Source organism: Salmo salar, chromosome ssa09 (assembly GCF_905237065.1).
Source record: "Salmo salar chromosome ssa09, Ssal_v3.1, whole genome shotgun sequence".
NCBI lineage: Eukaryota > Metazoa > Chordata > Actinopteri > Salmoniformes > Salmonidae > Salmo > Salmo salar.
This window is the reverse complement of record NC_059450.1, coordinates 122644750-122664762: the sequence shown is the minus strand read 5'-3', so window position 1 is coordinate 122664762 and position 20013 is coordinate 122644750. Positions and strand designations below refer to the sequence as shown.

General features: G+C 46.3%; 1 protein-coding gene across 2 annotated transcripts in view; it reads right to left on the bottom strand.

The window, feature by feature from the left end:
- Nucleotides 1–7316: 7316 nt before the first annotated feature.
- LOC106612521 (zinc finger CCCH domain-containing protein 4) overlaps nt 7317–20013 on the bottom strand; it is a 17514-nt gene continuing 4817 nt past the window's right edge. The window contains exons 2-14 of one of the 2 annotated variants that reach the window (XM_045724446.1): nt 19355–19646; nt 19021–19128; nt 18628–18907; nt 18359–18528; nt 18119–18203; nt 17768–17913; nt 17548–17649; nt 17273–17384; nt 16963–17072; nt 15025–15455; nt 14646–14926; nt 14227–14475; nt 7317–10412 (exon numbers count right to left, since the gene is read on the bottom strand). In XM_045724446.1, the coding sequence (XP_045580402.1) occupies nt 8737–10412; nt 14227–14475; nt 14646–14926; nt 15025–15455; nt 16963–17072; nt 17273–17384; nt 17548–17649; nt 17768–17913; nt 18119–18203; nt 18359–18528; nt 18628–18907; nt 19021–19128; nt 19355–19646 (4042 nt within the window). In that variant the 3' untranslated portion in view covers nt 7317–8736. The remainder of the gene's footprint in view (nt 10413–14226; nt 14476–14645; nt 14927–15024; nt 15456–16962; nt 17073–17272; nt 17385–17547; nt 17650–17767; nt 17914–18118; nt 18204–18358; nt 18529–18627; nt 18908–19020; nt 19129–19354; nt 19647–20013) is intronic. The other variant, XM_045724447.1, reaches the window with a different exon arrangement.

The window sequence follows — 20013 nt, the reverse complement described above, 5'->3', positions numbered from 1 at the left end:
TTGGGCGGGTCTGCAAGACAGACATTTTTTTCACTGAATTGATTTCAGACTGTAAAATTACATGCAGGCAGAACAACCCCAAAACCTTCTACAAAAGAAATCTTAATTTAACTTTTATGGTCTTGTAGTTTAAATGCTCATTAAAGTTAAACCCAAGAACTTGACAGTGGAATTGTTTACAGGTTCCAACACACAGACACTCTCTCTCTCTCTCTCACACACACACACACACACACACACACACACACACACACACACACACACACACACACACACACACACACACACCATACAATTCCAGCATTTGAAGTGCTGAGAGAATCTGTACACAAGATAAGAAATGACACAGGCCAGAGCAATAGACTGATAATAAATGTGGATAGATCAAAGAGAGTACAAGCACTCTACAAAACGGGAGAGAGTTATGAAAACGGTTGAGTAATTGGGGACACAGACAGGGTGGGGTGAAGTCAAGAGGACCCCCTGAAAGGTTGTGGGGGTCCTGTCACTCCATCCTCCACCTCCAACCCCGACCCTGCCTCTAATCTGTCTGGCGTGCTGTGGACTTTCTCTGCCTGTGCTGCTGGGTTTATCATATGCTGCGGTCCTTCATTGCTGTGTGGGTTCAACAGCTGGCCAGTTCTCACAGCACAGAGCTGAATAGGGCTATGTGGGCCTGGTCACAGCTACAATGACCCCTCCCAATCTTGGTTCCCCTCACGACCCCGTAGAAAGTCTCAGATGGCTACCTAAATCCATCAAGGGCTCCATTGTTGATCAGAGAACACTGACAATCATACAGTATTAAATTGAGCGAATTTGGGCAGTGAAAGTCATGGACAATGGACAGCTGAGCAACAGAGTGACCTCACAAGCAGGAATCCTGGGAATTCTGGGATGTGTGTGTGTTCATGTCATGTGGTTTCCATTATAGACTACTCCGAGTGCTTCAGCTAAACTCAGGGGGGGAAGTTGGGCTGAGAATCTCCATTTGGAAAGACTCAAAGCGAGAAGGAGATGAAATAGTCAGGCAGTCAAGTTCTACTCAGTGTCAGAGTGTGAAGCAGCAGTAACCCTGACTCAATCACTCACAAATCAACTGCAACTGTCTACCCAGTTTAGAGTAGGATGTGCAAGTCAGTTATGGTTATAAACTCATAGTGAAAAACTACTGGACACTTTTGCATCAATAGAAATGGGTAAGGAAGGAGAATGGCCACCAAATGCTTATGTGTTGGTGTATTTCATTTATTTCCAGTCTAATTTAAAACGTGTCGTAAAAAGACAGACAGTCTTGTTGACGGACAACTAAAAGATTTCTGTCAAATAAAACAAGGAGACAATAAACATTTATTATAGAATGCTTTATTGAATGAACTTGTAAAATTAATTTGTGGTCACTTTTTCCACACACTTTTTTCATTGGGTGTATAGGCCTGTGAAAGACATAATGAATGATAAAACAGGAGGGGGTGAGGCAGATGAAAATAGCAGAGGGTGAAGGAAGGATGCTGAAAAAGTAGCAGTCCTCCACGCTACTGTACACACAGGCGGTTAGACAGCCAGTCACTCTCTGTTTCTTCTCCCTATTTCTCTTTTTTCTTTCCCACCCACTCTCACTCTTCACACACACGCACACACACACACTTCCCTTTAAGGAAGGCCAGCCATCCCTGTCTCCTCCCTTTCCCATCATTCTCTCTGTCCCCCCCACGACAGGGCCAGGGTGGATTTGTGGGTCATGGATAAGGGCACGCTAGAACAAACAAACCAAAATAGTCAACAACAAGGAAAGAGAGGAAGGGACTAAACACTACACTGCCAAACCTGGGCGGATGGCTACTCATCAATGATTGGTAGATGGTCCATTGGGCTGGAACATTTTGAACCTAATAAACATACACTACTAAAAGTGAACCTGGGAAACACTACAGCTGAGCAGTAAGATAAATAAACAGAGCTCACGACTCATTGATTGTGACCAAGTCTCAAGGGGATGGAGGGCACAATACTTCACAGTGAGTGGGGAGGCAAGTTCACACAGTGAGAACCCAGAGGGCCTTTTCACAATTTCTCATGCCAAAGTCTACCCTGAAAAACATGTTTTTGGAGCAGAGGGGCATGTTGGAGTTTGGGTGCGACTCAAGGGCACTACAGGCGACTTTTAGACAGTTGGAATAAATCTTTCTCCTGTTCCACAGATGGATTCTGAGTTTGTGTGCTTTTGACCACAACAGGATTGGGAGATGTCCATGTTGAATGTTGGTGGCATGGGGAGGACGAAGGCCTTATTAATTGACAACACGTTTGTTTTCTTAATCACCCTAAATCAGTGCCGCTTGTCTTGGTTGTATTGTAGATGATAATGCCAGTTGAGTCAGAGTAGAGACACCTGCATCCTATTTCCCTGTTGATATAGATATTACTTTCTCAGACTATCAGTTCATAAGAGCCTTAAAAGAAATGCAGGTGCTAAAACAAAACATATCTGTGAATATGCTTCATGGCAGTAAAAAAAAGGAAAACATTTGTTCCTGAACACCCATAATAGATCACTGCATAATAACCTATTTTAGTACTTCAAAGCATCAACCTATAAAGTAGTGAGTCAAGGGGAAGGGGCCTGCTAAAGAGGACTGGACGTTTCACTCTGTTATTTCCAAAGGAAGCCAGAGCTTTGTTTTGAAGTTTCTTAAACGGTCACTGTGGCGTGGAGGAGCAAAGTTGTCTCTACCGTACGCAGACCGGAGTATTCTCATGAAAGGCAAGTGTTCCGTGGAATTCTTCCAAAGGGCAGAGGAAATGGGGGGGGGGGTACAAGCTGGGATTGAAGTCCCACGAGAATCGCAAACTTGACGGTCCCAGACGTTTGGCACAACACTTTGGAGTGGTACATGCTGTTCACACAGAGGAGGAATAGAAAAACCCTCCTTAGCCCCCCACCGACCCCATGTGGGTAAGCTTCCCATGTATACATCAAGAGCGGTACATTTTTCTATAATTTGCCTCACTCCAGACTGTGGCCGTTTTATTGTTTTGGATATTATCAGCATTTTGAGATGTGTGCATTCATTGTCCACAGGGAGATATTCACTGGCATGCAACATGGGCCTACTCCACCAAACACAACAACATTGTCTATACCAGAAAGCTCTTGTGTCATATCTCCACCAGATACATACCAAGGGGTTGAGGTCAGTCTGTTCATCCAAATATACAATAACGTCACTGATGCTGAGAAAATGCTAAAGTACATTGTTCGTGGGAGCCAATAAAATAAATCCTATTTTCTCCAATGTTTGGCCCTGAAAATGTTTGCATATCTGATGCATAAGAAGATGAAAAGAAGATGGCATGACAGTGTTGTGCAACTTTAAGGGCCGATTTCCCAGATTAAGCCTAGTCCTGGATTTATTAGGGCTTTGAATTAGGATTCTCAATTGAGAATACTCTTTAGTCCAGGATTAGGCTTAATCTGTGTCTGGGAAAATAACCTTTTTTTTATGACGGTTAATGTTTTCTGCAGCTGACTCCTCCAGTAAAGCAGCTCAGACCGGAGTTTAGAAGGATTCAGCTGATGTTGATCAGTGATCAAGCAGGACTGTTGGTAGAATTCTGAATACACAGAAGGAGCCCCCAGCTGATGGCAGTACTACAAGTCTCAGGTGCCTTCCAATCCTGACCTATTTTAACCCATAATTAAATGTCCAATGCAGCCATTTTTATCTCAATATCAAATAATTTCTGGGTAATAATGAATTACCTTACTGTGATTATTTTTGACCATTTTAATTGAAAACAAACAAAAATAGCTTAGCAAAGAACAATTTCTCAAGCAAGAATTTTGCTAGGATTGTCTGGGAGTGATCTGAGTAGGGAGGGGAAAACGGAACATTAGCTGTTATTGGCAGAGAGGATTGGAACTCTCTTTTTTATTGGTCTACTAACTAATTTACCGCCTGGCGATGTCACCAAGCAGGCCAAAACTCAATCCCACCAAAACAGGCTGAAATTTCAGGCTGTCTTTTCAAACAGCTCGTACACTAAAAGGGCATTATCATTTTCATAGTATTTTTCCAACCTCATAGTGTGGAAATATATGTCAAATACAGGATATTCACGTTTTTGACTGCACTGGGTCTTTAAGGAGATCAGGGATGCTATATATATATATATATATACTGCTCAAAAAAATAAAGGGAACACTTAAACAACACATCCTAGATCTGAATGAAAGAAATAATCTTATTAAATACTTTTTTCTTTACATAGTTGAATGTGCTGACAACAAAATCACACAAAAATAAATCAATGGAAATCCAATTTATCAACCCATGGAGGTCTGGATTTGGAGTCACACTCAAAATTAAAGTGGAAAACCACACTACAGGCTGATCCAACTTTGATGGAATGTCCTTAAAACAAGTCAAAATGAGGCTCAGTAGTGTGTGTGGCCTCCACGTGCCTGTATGACCTCCCTACAATGCCTGGGCATGCTCCTGATGAGGTGGCGGATGGTCTCCTGAGGGATCTCCTCCCAGACCTGGACTAAAGCATCCGCCAACTCCTGGACAGTCTGTGGTGCAACGTGGCGTTGGTGGATGGAGCGAGACATGATGTCCCAGATGTGCTCAATTGGATTCAGGTCTGGGGAACAGGCAGGCCAGTCCATAGCATCAATGCCTTCCTCTTGCAGGAACTGCCGACACACTCCAGCCACATGAGGTCTAGCATTGTCTTGCATTAGGAGGAACCCAGGGCCAACCGCACCAGCATATGGTCTAACAAGGGGTCTGAGGATCTCATCTCGGTACCTAATGGCAGTCAGGCTACCTCTGGCGAGCACATGGAGGGCTGTGCGGCCCCTCAAAGAAATGCCACCCCACACCATGACTGACCCACCGCCAAACCGGTCATGCTGGAGGATGTTGCAGGCAGCAGAACGTTCTCCACGGCGTCTCCAGACTCTGTCACGTCTGTCACGTGCTCAGTGTGAACCTGCTTTCATCTGTGAAGAGCACAGGGCGCCAGTGGCGAATTTGCCACTCTTGGTGTTCTCTGGCAAATGCCAAACGTCCTGCACGGTGTTGGGCTGTAAGCACAACCCCCACCTGTGGACGTCGGGCCCTCATACCACCCTCATGGAGTCTGTTTCTGACCGTTTGAGCAGACACATGCACATTTGTGGCCTGCTGGAGGTCATTTTGCAGGGCTCTGGCAGTGCTCCTCCTTGCACAAAGGCGGAGGTAGTGGTCCTGCTGCTGGGTTGTTGCCCTTCTACGGCCTCCTCCACGTCTCCTGATGTACTGGCCTGTCTCCTGGTAGCGCCTCCATGCTCTGGACACTACGCTGACAGACACAGCAAACCTTCTTGCCACAGCTCGCATTGATGTGCCATCCTGGATGAGCTGCACTACCTGAGCCACTTGTGTGGGTTGTAGACTCCGTCTCATGCTACCACTAGAGTGAAAGCACCGCCAGCATTCAAAAGTGACCAAAACATCAGCCAGGAAGCATAGGAACTGAGAAGTGGTCTGTGGTCCCCACCTGCAGAACCACTCCTTTATTGGGGGTGTCTTGCTAATTGCCTATAATTTCCACCTGTTGTCTATTCCATTTGCACAACAGCATGTGAAATTTGTCAATCAGTGTTGCTTCCTAAGTGGACAGTTTGATTTCACAGAAGTGTGATTGACTTGGAGTTACATTGTGTTGTTTAAGTGTTCCCTTTATTTTTTTGAGCAGTATATATATATATATATATATATATATATATATATATATATACACACACACACACACACCAGGAGCAGGTACCTTCACTTCATATAGATTTAAGAGGACGTGGTAAAAAAAAAAATCTAAATATAAAACCAAAAACAAACACTACTGTAGTAGGATTTCGTAATGATCTTTTTCTGGTATGTTCATTCCTGGGGTACTGTTGCAGATTTGTTCGTTGTCAGGGGGATCATGAGGAAGGTCATGAGCAGTTTTAGGATCAGGCCTAAGTAACACTCCCTGTCCTGAATGCCAAAAACTAAAGGCATTCCTGTCATAAAAGAACTGGGTGCAGCCCAAGAATTTCCCAATACAGTATGGAATCAGTGGCCTGAATACTCACTACCTCAACATTCACATACATGTTTTAAGAATAAGTCACTCTTAGAAGTTCTTCAGCAGCCAACCATGCCTGAAACTCAAAGTGACACTAAACCATATCAAACCAACAAAAGGTTATGTCAGGTTTTTAACCCATCTGTTTGAGATCCTGTGTAAGGTAGGAACCATTATGGTGGTTTCCTATATAGACTTACCTCCACACCAGGGTGTCACCTAGCCTGATGACTCACACTAAATTCTTCCACTGCTCTGTCATTCGCAACATAATTTAGTCTGAGACTGCAATCATTGAAGTCGTTTGTGGGGACGAGGGGAACAAAACAAAGAACAAAACAAAGAAATCAGCGATTGGATCGTCTCTAACCAGACTATCAAAGCCAATGCCGAATTTTCAAACCGCGCTTTACCCATGTGTGTACTGGCTCTGGACCAAGCCATAAGTTTCTGGACCAATCAGATGGCCTCGAATGTTTTCGCAGTCGGTGAGGGGTCAGAGAGGTACTCAGATCCAGACTCATTGCAGAGAAGAAGCTAACGTTCGTGGGCGTGGCGTAGTGTTTGGCCATGTTTGAGTATCAAAACTGTAATGTATCATGGGTAAATTGTGACTGACTGATCTACAGTACAAATAATAATGAGTAGTTATTTATAATGAAAGGTTCTTCGTACATCAGTCAGTCGGCAGTCGCCTGCAACGTCGAACAAGCCCAATGTGTTTCCATCAGTAGCGTGACGCTAAAGACTTGTGGCGGGCAGAATCAACAACCTCTGCATCATTCAAGACGGTTGCTTTGTGAGGTGTTAAAGTTCAGTTAGCCATTGTTACTGTGTATGTAAATGCAAGCTAAAAAAGTACCCAGGGACTTGCCTTGGCTCCAAGTCAGAGCAGGTCCGCTGGAGCCATGGCCCAGTGAGACACAGGTTCCGGCCTGCATAGATGGAAACAAAATAGTCTGAGCCTTTTGGGTAAAACACCAGGGTAAATCCTCAGTGGACATCCACCATTAGCTAAAGAGATCTGTGATGGATGGTGACATGACTTCCTGGAGCCAAGAGATGTAAAGAAATGAGTCACACAGGGATCATGGTTAGCAGGAAACACTAGGATGACAGGTTGATGACATACTACCACAGAGACGCTTGCCTGCCCTACCGTCTAGGCTGCCCACCAAACTACGAGAAACACTGGTCAGTTACTGGTTGATCACGTATCGCCTTTATTAAATACTTCACAACTTCCCCTACAGTGAACGGTTACAAAATGTTACCTCTCGTCAAACAGGACACTGTTCTATTTATAAAGCAGTCACTTTTTGCAAAGGGCAAAACAAAAGTAGAAACAACTAGATGCTTGTGTAGCCAGGCTTTCATACCTCTATGGAATTGAGTTTATTTTATTTGTTTGAACCTTCAACAAAACAAGAATGTCAGTGTCTGTTTCTCCTCTCACGGTTACAGGCTGCATCCCACTTAAATGCAGGGGAAATAAATGTATTTCTTTCTAATTATATATATATATAATATAGACACACACACACACAATATATATATATATATATACACATACATATATATACATACATATATACATATATACATATATACACACACACACACACACACAATATCAAATGATTTGAATTAACTGTCATGTGACATAGGGAGGAGAAGGGAGAGGCAGATATCTCAAGTATATAAAATAAATTAAAATGATCATATCTCACGTGACAGATGGACAATGTGGTTTTCAATTCACAGTTCTGACTCAGTGGCAGAGAGGTGTAAGTGGAACCTCAAGCAGCGGTGTGTGGGGTAGTGGGACCAACATGGCCGACATAGTCATAGGCTTCACCCCGACACACAACAGACAGACAGAATAGGTTAGAGATAACAGTGCTGACAGAGCAGAGGGCTCAAATATTAAAAAAGAAGAGAGCCAACAGAGGGGAAAGACTGGCAGATAACAGACGGACAGTGCAAAGAAATTACTTCAAATCAAGCAACAAAAGAGTTGTATTCATATATAATATACTGTACTGTTATAACACAACAGGCAGAGGGAGTGGCAGTGAATGTTCTCTATGTGTTATCGTTGCCTGTGATTGTACTAGAAAAGCTACAATGATTGACAAGTATTCTTCTGACGGCGACACAGTGGAAGCTAGTGACGTGAAAGGGTTGGTGGGATATGGACAGAATGGATGATAAAAGGGAGAGCTTGGAGACTGGAGTTACAAACAAATGCAAAGGAAAATGAACAGGACTAGGAGTACAGCCCATTTAAATCTGTGGACTCGTTTTTGTTGTCCTATAATTGTTTTCTCTTAAAGTAGGGAGGGACTCTCGTAAAGGGAATAGATTTATTTATACATCTGTTTGTTTTAAAATAGAGTTCGCTCTTTCCCAGACTCCGACATACCCACCCTAAACCCTTCCTCCCTGGCCCCAAAGTCTGTTATAGAATCTGATTAGCAAACACTGCAGGTGTGACGCCTGAGCAACACGTTCAAACGTTCAGTCTGTGGCCAGTCCAACTTCTGCCTCAGTGCGCTCCTTGCTGATGCGTTCAGTGTTCGTCTCTAAAACAATGTTCGACCAGGATAGGCTCAGATATCACTGGCAGAAGGGTGATGCCGTGGGGTCAAAGCCTTTGAAAACCTCCTTCAGAGAAGCATTGTCCTGCTCTGTGGTGGTGGTGGTGTCGCCAGGCTGGGCAGGGCTGTTCCCACCAAAGGGGCTGCCGGACCCGCTGGGCTTGCTGGCCTGTTTCACCATGCTGAAGAGCGAGGACACAGGCAGGTTGTGGACGCCCGCCGGGGCCTGCTCAGCACCACCATGGGGGCCCTGTCCGGCCGTGGAGGAGCCAGAGGCAGCAGGACCTCCGGGGGGCCCGGTGGAGGGCGAGGGTGCAGGCTTCGGCCTGGGCCGGTTATAGCTGTTGTATCGGTCAGTGGACTGTTCGCTGCTCTTCTCTGGCTCCGGCTGGTCCAGGGCAGACTTACGGACAAACAGGGGCTCCTTGGCCTTGGGCTTGGCTGGTGCCGCCTCACTGAGTTTGGGCTCTGTGGGGCCGCTGCTGGGGGTAGTGTTTGTGGCGGCACCAGGGCCCTCAAGTTTACCTGCACTAGGAGTCCGGGGATCATAAAGACTGATACCACTCAGCACACTGCTGCCACCAGCTACACCCGCTCCCCCTCCACGACCCACTCCACCTGCAGACAGTAGCCGAGGGTCGTAGGGGGCGATGGTGGGGGAGGAGGCGCCGGAGGTGGGTGGAGGGGCTGCCGGGGTGACCGTCAGAGGGGGGACTGGGGACTCTGAAGGCTGCTTCAGAACAGATTTCTGCGGCTGGAGCCGGGGGTCAGCGGGAGCTTTGCGGGCCATTCGAGGATCGACGGGCTTGTCGACAGGGGTGGGCAACAAAGCAGGAGGCGCCGGCAATAAGGCCGGTGGAGGGACAAGGGGGAGAGAAGGGGATGACTGGGAAGGGCCGGATGAGGCGTTAACAGTCTTGAGGATGCGAGAGAGCAGTTCAAAGTCTGGGAGGGAGGAGGAGGAGGCTGGGGTGGGGGGTTCTAAGGAGGGAGGGGGGACGGGTGGGGTAGGGGGGAGGGCCGTGTGGATTCGCTGCTGGCTGCGTGAGAGGCGGGGGTCCAGGGCTGAGACAGGGGGGATGCCTGGGGGGAGGGGGAGGAGGTCCTGTTTAGGGATTGGGATGGGGATGAGGTCCTCAGGGTTCCATGTCACTGTCTTAGCGTATGGGGGCATGTGCAGGAGAATGTCCTTCTTGATGTGGCTGAACTGCTTCAGCTGGGAGCGCGGGTCCCTCAGGGCCATGCCCATCAGGGGGTCCAGGGGGATGGGCACAGGCTTGTCCCTCAGAACCCTCTCCGTCTCCTCCTCCTCCGCAGGGGGAGCCGTGAGGGGCGGGGGCTTGTACACCAGGGGGGCGTCTGGTTTGGGGGTGAGGGTGGCGGTAGCGAGCCGTGCCAGGCGGGGGTCTGCAGGGGTGACGGTGGAGGCCAAGGAGGGGTTGGGAGAGTCCAACGCCTGGGCAGAGTCTGTGGCCCGGGAGAGGCGGGGGTCGCGAGCCAGCCGGGGGTCCCCCGGACGGGAGTCCGCCGGTCGGATGGAGGGGTGCGCTGGGGAGCCTTTCTGGAGGCGGGGGTCGCTGGGGGGACCCTCAGGTTTGGGGGGCCCCTGGCTCTGCTGGCGGAGCGTCTTCAGGATAGATGTGACACTGCCGCCTCCATCCTCATCCTCACTGGAGTACCAGTTAGCTGAGTCACCTAGGAGATAAAGCAACAGGAATCAGTGACATAGTCAACCGTACTGATGGTCTGTAAGGTATAAAGTAGAACCACAACCAGTGAAAACCAGGGGTGTGAACATTTAAACATTCAAACTTTTAAACCAAATTGGGATCCTTAACATTGAGAAGAATGTTTCCCCCCCACAATTTTTTTTTATCACAGTGCAGCTGGCTCGCCTGCTCTTTGCTAATGATGAGACTGAGGGGGGAGGTGGAGGAAGACGCCTTCCGTCCCGACAAAAGCTTGGATCGAAGTCTGACTTTCAATAGATCGCAGCCAGTGCGCTGCTCTGTTACGCACAAAACTCTGACCCAGAATCAGTCTTCGGTCTGTAGTGTGTAAAATATCCTAGCCTATTTCATTGATGACAGGCCCTGCTTTACTGACTTTGCGAGATGTTGCAAGCAAAGAAATTGCAAGATTCAGCATTCCATTGCGAGATACAGCTTTTGATTGCTGGTATAAAGGCCTAGTGCACGGTTCTGACGGTCTGCCTGGTGACTGACCCCTTACAGCCTTAGCCGAGGCCCTTTCATGGGTATATGACTGCGGTAGATGTAACTGCATTGCCATTCCCTAGTGGCCATACAAAGGTAATAAGACTATCATTCTGCATTGATGTGGAATTGTATGATTTAAAAAAAATCGTTTTAATGGAAAACCGATTTAAAAAAAAGCCATTTAACCTGTTAGGGCTAGGGGGCAGTATTTGCACGGCTGGATAAAAAAATGTACCCGATTTAATCTGGTTACTAATCCTACCCAGTAACTAGAATATGCATATACTTATTATATATGGATAGAAAACACCCTAACGTTTCTAAAACTGTTTGAATGGTATCTGTGAGTGAGTATAACAGAACTCATTTGGCAGGAAAAACCCTGAGACATTTTCTGACAGGAAGTGGATACCTGATGTGTTGTATTACCTTTAAACCTATGCCATTGAAAAACACAGGGGCTGAGGAATATTTTGGCACTTCCTATTGCTTCCACTAGATGTCACCAGCCTTTACAAAGTGTTTTGAGTCTTCTGGAGGGAGATCTGACCGAACAAGAGCCATGGAACGATGATGGCCCATTAGACACCTGGCGCGCGAGTTCATGTTGGGTACCCTCGTTCCAATACGTTATAAAAGAGAATGCATTCGTCCACCTTGAATATTATTCATGTTCTGGTTAAAAAGGCCCTAATGATTTATGCTATACAACGTTTGACATGTTTGAACGAACGTAAATATATTTTTTCCCCTCGTTCATGAAGTGAAGTCCGGCGGGCTTAGATCATGTGCTAACAAGACGGAGATTTTTGGACATAAATGATGAGCTTTTTTGGATGAAGAGAATCAAAGGTAATGGATTATTTACATAGTATTTTCGATTTTAGATCTCCCCAACATGACGGCTAGTCTGTATCGCAACGCGTATTTTTCTGGGCGCAGTGCTCAGATTATTGCAAAGTGTGATTTCCCAGTAAGGTTATTTTTAAATCTGGCAAGTTGATTGCGTTCAAGAGATGTAAATCTATAATTCTTTAAATGACAATATAATATTTTACCAATGTTTTCTAATTTTAATTATTTAATTTGTGGTGCTGACTTGACTGCCGGTTATTGGAGGGAAACGATTTCCTCAACATCAATGCCATAGTAAAACGCTGTTTTTGGATATAAATATGAACTTGATAGAACTAAAAATGCATGCATTGTCTAACATAATGTCCTAGGAGTGTCATGTGATGGAGATTGTAAAAGGTTAGTGCATCATTTTAGCTGGTTTTATGGTTTTGGTGACCCTGTCTTTGAATTGACAAAACATTACACACAACTCTTGTAAATGTACTGTCCTAACATACTCTAAATTTATGCTTTCGCCGTAAAACCTTTTTGAAATCGTAAAACGTGGTTAGATTAAGGAGATGTTTATCTTTCAAAGGGTGTAAAATATATGTATGTTTGAAAAATTTGAATTTTGACATTTATTTGGATTCAAATTTGCCGCTCTTGAAATGCACCTGCTGTTGATGGAGTGCACCATGGGTGGGACGCTTGCGTCCCACCTAGCCCATAGAGGTTAAACGTAAAGCAAAATTGTCAATTTCTCACATCCCTAATGAAAACCACCTAAATCAGGGATCATCAACTAGATTTAGCCGCGGGCTGATTGTTTCTTGAGCGGATGGTCAGGTGGCCGGAACACAAGAATACCAAACATATAATATTTAACTAAAACATAATAATTTCAAACCTTGATTACATTTGTATACGATCACATGTATCTCTATTATGCGTGGGAATACTTGGGAACATACAGTTGAAGTCGGAAGTTTACATACACCTTAGCCAAACACATTTGAACTCAGTTTTTCACAATTCCTGACATTTAATCCTAGTAATAATTCCCTGTTTTAGGTCAGTTAAGATCACCACTTTATTTTAAGTATGTGAAATGTCAGAATAATAGTAGAGAATGATTTATTTCAGCTTTAATTTCTTTCATCACACTCAACGTGGCATCGTCACAGGATGCCACCTTTCCAACAAGTCAGTTCGTCAAATTTCTGACCTGCGAGAGCTGCACCGGTCAACTGTAAGTGCTGTTATTTTGAAGTGGAAATGTCTAGGAGCAACAACGGCTCAGCCGTGAAGTGGTAGGCCACACAAGCTCACAGAACGGAACCGCCGAGTGTTGAAGCGTCTGTCCTCAGTTGCAACATTCACTACCAAGTTCCAAACTGCCTCTGGAAGCAACATCAGCACAATAACTGTTCATTGGGAGCTACATGAAAGGAGATTCTATGGCCAATCAGCCTCACACAAGCCTAAGATCACTATGTGCAATGCCAAGCGTCGGCTGGAGTGTTTAAAGCTCGCCGCCATTGGACTCTGGAGCAGTGGAAATGCATTCTCTAGAGTGATGAATCACGCTTCACCATCTGGCAGTCCGATGGACAAATCAAGGTTTGACGGATGCCAGGCAGGAGAACGCTGCCTGCCCCAATGCATAGTGCCAACTGTACAGTTTTGGCAACAGTTTGGGGAAGGCCCTTTCCTGTTTAACCATGACAATGCCCCCTTGCACAAAGTGAGGTCCATACAGAAATGATTTGTCAAGATCGATGTGGAAGAACTTAACTGGCCTGCACAGAGCCCTGACCTCAACCCCATCGAACACCTTTTGTGTCAGACCTCACTAATGCTCTTGTAGCTGAATGGAAGCAAGTCCCGCAGCAATGTTCCAACATCTAGTGGAAAGCCTTCCCAGAAGAGTAGGGGCTGTTATAGCACCAAAAAGGGTACAAACTCCATATTAAAGCCCATGATTTTGGAATGAGATGTTCGACGAGCAGGTGTCCACAGACTTTTGGTCATGTAGTGTACTTTCTATCTAGTTTTAGACATTCAAGAGTGGCCTGGGTGGCCTAGAGTGGTGTAACGGTCTAGGTCGCTGCCTCCAGTGTACTGCTGCAGCATGGATTCGAATCCGGCCCACTGCTATTTCAGCAACTCTCTCCTCTACCTTTCCCCCCTCTCTCTATCCAATCACATTTTTTTTTTTTTTTTTTAAAGAGTGGCCTGGAGTGTCTATGCCTGGGGGGGGTCTACTAAGCTAACATATAGAATTGTTTTAAAATGGTCATACCAAGGATCATTTAGATATGTGATTTAGAATTTTAGGACCCCTTTAGGTATAAGAAGAACATTGAACGCATGTTGCCCACCCCTGGTCTACAGTCTGTGTGTGTGTGTGTGTGTGTGTGTGTGTGTGTGTGTGTATATATAGAGCGTACCTTCCGCGTCCCTCTCTCCTACCCCCTTGGCAAGTCTGGCCCTCTCCTCGTCCTCCTGCTGTTTCTGCTGAATTCTCATGAACAGCATGCGTTGGGCCGGCGGCAGAAAGTCAGGCACTCCCATCCCCGCCTGCTGATTGGCCGAGCCTCCGTTTGCGGGGACGTCGGGGCCTCCCACGGAGCTCTGGTTTCCTCCCGATCCTCTTGCTTCTTTCACCTCCATCCCTACAAAGCCCTGGAAGTGATCACCTGAAAGGTATAGGAGGAAGGTTGACAACTACAATATACAACACTCTCAGAGACACATAACAGCACAGGTTTAGATTCAATCTGAAATGATATTGGAGGGGCCAACATTAGTCTCTGATGCGAACAGTGATTGTATGCTTCGTTCATGATGCAATACGATATCAGCTCACCTTCCTCCACCACCCCATCCATATTCATGTCTTGCTGCTGGTTGAAGAAGTTATCAAAGAAGTTACCCCCTGGAGGAGGTCCGGGGGGCATCATAGGCCCCCCTTCTGGGCCAAAGCCTGGCATCATGGGCGGTCCTCCAGGGCCCATGGGTGGGGGAGGACCCATGGACATGTCTGGGGGCATCATGCCAGGTGGAGGGAACCGAGGCGGAGGCCCACCAGGGTGTCCTTGGGGGCCAGTGGCACCAGCTTGGCCTGTGGCAGTTCCTGGGGTCTGACCTCTGTAGAGAGAAAGATCATTGAGTTATACCATGTTCCTAGTGCATACTCAAACTATAAAAGCCACATAAATAGGTTTGGATGGATGTGAAAAGCTCACCTGTGATTAGCTAGTTTCTGAGCTAGCTGTCCCGTAGGCTGCACCTTGATCTCAAACAACGAGGGGATCTTCTTCCCTCCATTGCCAGGACAAGGGGGTGGGGGGCCCATGGATGGGGGTGCGGGACCATTGGGATTGGGAGGGCCCTGGTAGGAGCCACTGTCTGGGTAGGCGGGAAGGGGACCAGGACAGGGACTGGGCCCTTGGTTAGGCCCTGGGCCGGGTAGGCCGTTGGGGGACATGGGGCCCTGTGGTGGTCCAGGAGATCCAAAGTCCCCAGGGCCAGAGTTGTCGGGCGGCCCTGGTCTGGGCGGTGTCGGGAGCAGGCCCACCCCAGGAGGAGGCTTGGGAAGGGGGTTGATCCCCTGCTTCTTTAGCTCCTCCACCTCCTTCTCATCCTCAGCTCCAGCCTCGGCATCCTCCGCCAGCATCTACAAACAGATGAAAAGGTGGTCAAAAGGGGTTAACAGACTAACACAGAGGAGAGTGAGTGAGTTAACTTCTCTAGGGTAGGGGGCAGTATTTTGACGTCCAAGTAGTAAACTGCCTGCTACTCAGGCTCAGAAGGTAGGATATGCATATTATTAGTAGATTTGGATAGAAAACACTCTGAAGTTTCTAAAACTGTTTGAATGATGTCTGTGAGTATAACAGAACTCATATGGCAGGCAAAAAACGGAGAAAAATCCAACCAGGAAGTGTGGAAATCTGAGGTTTGTAGTTTTTCAAGTGATTGCCTATACAGTATACAGTGACTTGGGGTTCATTTTGCACTTCCTAAGGCTTCCACTAGATGTCAACAGTCTTTAGAACGTTGTTCCATGCTTCTACTGTGAATAGGGAGAGAATAAGAGCTCCTGGAAGTAGATGAGTGAGAAAATGACATGAGCTCAGTGGCGCGCACTCACGTGAAAGTTAGCTGTTCCTTTTCTTTTTTTGAAGACAAAGGAATCGTCCGGTTGGAATATTATGGAAGATTTATGATAAAAACATCCTAAAGATTGATTCTATACATCGTTTGACTTAGTAAGCGCGTGCTTTACATTTGGAATAGTGAACCTAACGCGCCAACAAAATGGAGGTATTTGGACATAACGATGAACTTTATCGAACAAAACTAACATTTATTCTGGAACTGGGATTCCTGGGAGTGCATTCCGATGAAGATCATCAAAGGTAAGTGAATATTTATAATGACATTTTTGTCATTTCTGTTGACTCCAAAATGGCGGGTATCTGTATGGCTTGTTTTGATATCTGAGTGCTGTAATCAGATTATTGCAAAATTTGCTTTCGCCATAAAGCTTTTTTGAAATCTGACACAGCGGTTGCATTAAGGAGAAGTGTATCTATAATTCTTTGAATAACTGTTGAATATTTGATCAACGTTTATGATCAGTATTTCTGTAAATTGATGTGCTCATTCACCGGGAGTTTTGGGAGGCAAAACATTTCTGAACATTACACGCCAATGTTAAATGTGGTTTTTGGATATAAATATGAACTTTATCGAGCAAAACATACATGTATTGTGTAACATGAAGTCCTATGAGTGCCATCTGATGAAGATCATCAAAGGTTAATGTTTCATTTTAGCTGTATTTCTGGTTTTTGTGACGCCTCTCCTTGCTTGGAAAATGGCTGTGTGGTTTTTCTTGTCTCGGCGCTGTCCTAACATAATCTAATGTTATGCTTTCGCCGTAAAGCCTTTTTGAAATCGGACAATGTGGTTGGATTAATGAGAACTTTATCTTTAAAATGGGATATAATAGTTGTATGTTTGAGAAATTTGAATTATGAGAATTTTGTTGTTTTGAATTTGCCGCCCTGCTATTTCACTGGCTGTTGAATAGTGTGTCCCGCTAGCGTCCCACATACCCCAGAGAGGTTAAAGAAACAGAGAGAATTGGTGTCTAAATCCACTTGAGGATGGCTAACCTTGTTTAGCAGGTCTTGGGTGTCGTCGGTGAGAGGCTCGTGGGAGAACATGCATTCGTCTCCATTCACACAGCTCCCGGTGGTGTGGAACAACTTGCAGGGGAAATCACGTGCTGGGGAGTTAAGGAACTATGGAAGGCCTGGATGGACTGAACTCACTCAAAGACTGTCTCGGGGGTAGCACTGATATAGGCTATACTAAACTTGACAACTAGTATGGCCGTTCTAGCTATGCTAGCTGGAAACACACACTGAAGAAATTATAGGAAATGTCCAATCTGATACAAAGTGGACTGCAGGTAAAGGATATCATGCATGTAGGGGCAGTTTTCAGCCCGTGCGCAGAAGCCAGTGATGTAGAACTTGCAGAGTTCTTTCTTCTTGGGCAGCTCAATGTCGTGGCTGAAGTTGCAATGTTCCCCCTGGAAAGTTGGCAAAGCAATAAAACAATAAAAATCACGTTTGGACAAGATTTTAAAAAGCAGTTGACGGTAACATATGTTAGAAGAAGAATGATTTGACATTCTATTGAGAATGCCTGGCAAGAACATTATCTCCGCTCAAATTCCATGATTTCCTTCTTACCCAAGTACAGCGGCCCTCCATGTAGTACTTGCAGATGGCTTTCCCTTTCTTGTCTTGATGCTTGTCCCCCTGGTGCTTGTTGTGCTGGCCTCCTCCTCCATCCTGCACCACAACACAAGCATTACTAGTTTCAGAGCATTATCAGAAACTTGTACAGGTTGAGTATTCATTCAGATGAGCGAGCAGGTCTGTAAGGTGTTGTAGTTGGTTTTATTCTCACCCCCATGTCCCCATTGTCTCCATTGTTGTCCTCATCGTGACCCTGGTCTCCGCCCCCTCGGCCTCTCCCCCGGTTCCTCCCTCGGCCTCCCCGGTTCATACCACGCCCCTGTTTCCCCCGGCCCCGGCCACGCCCACCTTTACCACCTGGTTGGAGCAGAGAGAGAGACACTTCATCAGTGGGCTACAATGGAACAAGACAGGCAACCATTTTGGATCGGGTGCAAAGAATGTTTACTTAGGAAGGACATCAGAACAGCTAACCTAGCATGTCTGTATTACTGTAGCATGACTAAGTATTGTGTAGTATGAATAATAGTGGTAATCCTTCACATTCTGACAGCCAACTCACCCCTTCCACGGTCTTTGGACTTCCTGTACTGAGAGTATTCATCATAGTCATCTTCACCCATGTGGTCATAGTCATCATCTCCATACTAGAACACAACATCAACTGGGTGAGGAACAATTCAGAAACAAAACAATATACTTTCCCAAAACAATATAATTTAGCAAGCACACCAGTATCATTGATAAACAATGTGAAATGATCTGTGCATCTGGGGCCAGAGGATGACTGTCTTTGACTCACCTCCATCTCGTCTCCTCCTCCTCCATACATCATCCCTTCTCCATCCTCATTGTCTCCGCCCATCTTGCCCCCTCGTCCCCGACCCCTGCTCCCTCCTCTTCCTCTACCTCCACGCCCTCCTCCTCTCATGCCTCCTCGACCTCTCTGGTTCTTCATACGACCTTTACCTCCTGTGGAGAAAGAAAAATAAACACTGTCAGCACCTTGTGTCAGCATCTCCACGGCATGCGGGGACCTGCAAGCAAACTAGTAAGGGTCGTTCAATTCACCTCTGACCCCATTTTTTCTACCTCTGCCCCCGCGACAGTTGCCCCTTCCACCCCCATCGCCGCTGCCTCCCTCCTTGGCCTTGCGGTACTGGTTGAGCTCCTTGGTGAAGTCATCGTAGTCTTCATCGCCCATCTCCTCATCCTCCTCCCCCTCGTAGTTCTCCTCTTCATAATCGCCGTAGCCCCCGTAGCTTTGCTTGTCCATCTTTACGTAGCTGCCCTTCTTAGGCATGGGGCCCCCGTGGCCAGAGGACGGGGCTGGTGGGTAACCTCCAAGGGACTGGGTAGGAAACAAAATCATTGTTAGACCACTGCAATTACAAGGTGACAAACAGAGTAGCAACTCCGCTGCAAGTATCATGTGATTTAGAGTGCCACCATGGGGTAACTTACAGAAGGGGGGTACGTAGGGCTATAGTCCCGATACTTCCTCTTCTCACTTGGGCTGTAGTCAGAGTCATCGCTAAAGTCTGAGTGGTCATCACTGGAGGAGGCATGACGCTGTAACACCACACAGAAAGAGTGAGAGGTTGAGTAACAAAGTACGAAGAAACATCTTTAGACTAAACAGTAGGAAAGCAATAACATCCCTGATCTGAAGGGTCTGTATAGGACGATGAAAGCCAGAGCTGAGCTGGATGTGAAACACACACACACACACACACACACACACACACACACACACACACACACACACACACACACACACACACACACTCTCTCTTACTTTGTGCTTGGATTTGCGTCTCTTCTTGGCTCTCCTCTTCTCCTTCTCCCGCTCCCTCTCTTTTTTCCTCTTCCTCTTGTGGCGGCGGGCCTTCTCGTCGTCCTTCTCGTCGCCGCTGGCGTGGCGCTCTTTGCTACGGTGAATTTTCTCTGGGGGGGCCGCCTCTGCTGCTGTTGCTTCTTCACCTTCACCTCCATCTTCTCCTCCTCCCCCGGTGCTGGGCTCCTCAGCCATCTCCACCTCTCCACCATCATCCTCCAGCTCCCCCTCTTCCAGCTCACCATCCTCACATCTGTGACAAACAGAGAACAGATAGACAGGTCATCAAAATGCTGTTCAAACCACACTCCAGTCTTAAACGCGTAGTTCATGTTTGGACTCCCAGTATGGGACAGGTGGATGGTTCCTGGGTGGTGAACATTACATTCCTAGACACCACCACCAGACTATAATAATAAGGGATCAAAGCTTTTTGTCTGGGAAAAAGTAAAGTGGAATAAAATGGCATTAACAACTGCGACTGCTAGGTTGGGAATTTGGATAATTCCTTTTTCATGGTCGAGGTAACATTGCAAAATTCAGGTGTACCCGTTCTACACATTGATGACTTGTATAGCCCGAGGGAGTCACTTCCCTCATTTTCTAACGTGAGTAATTTA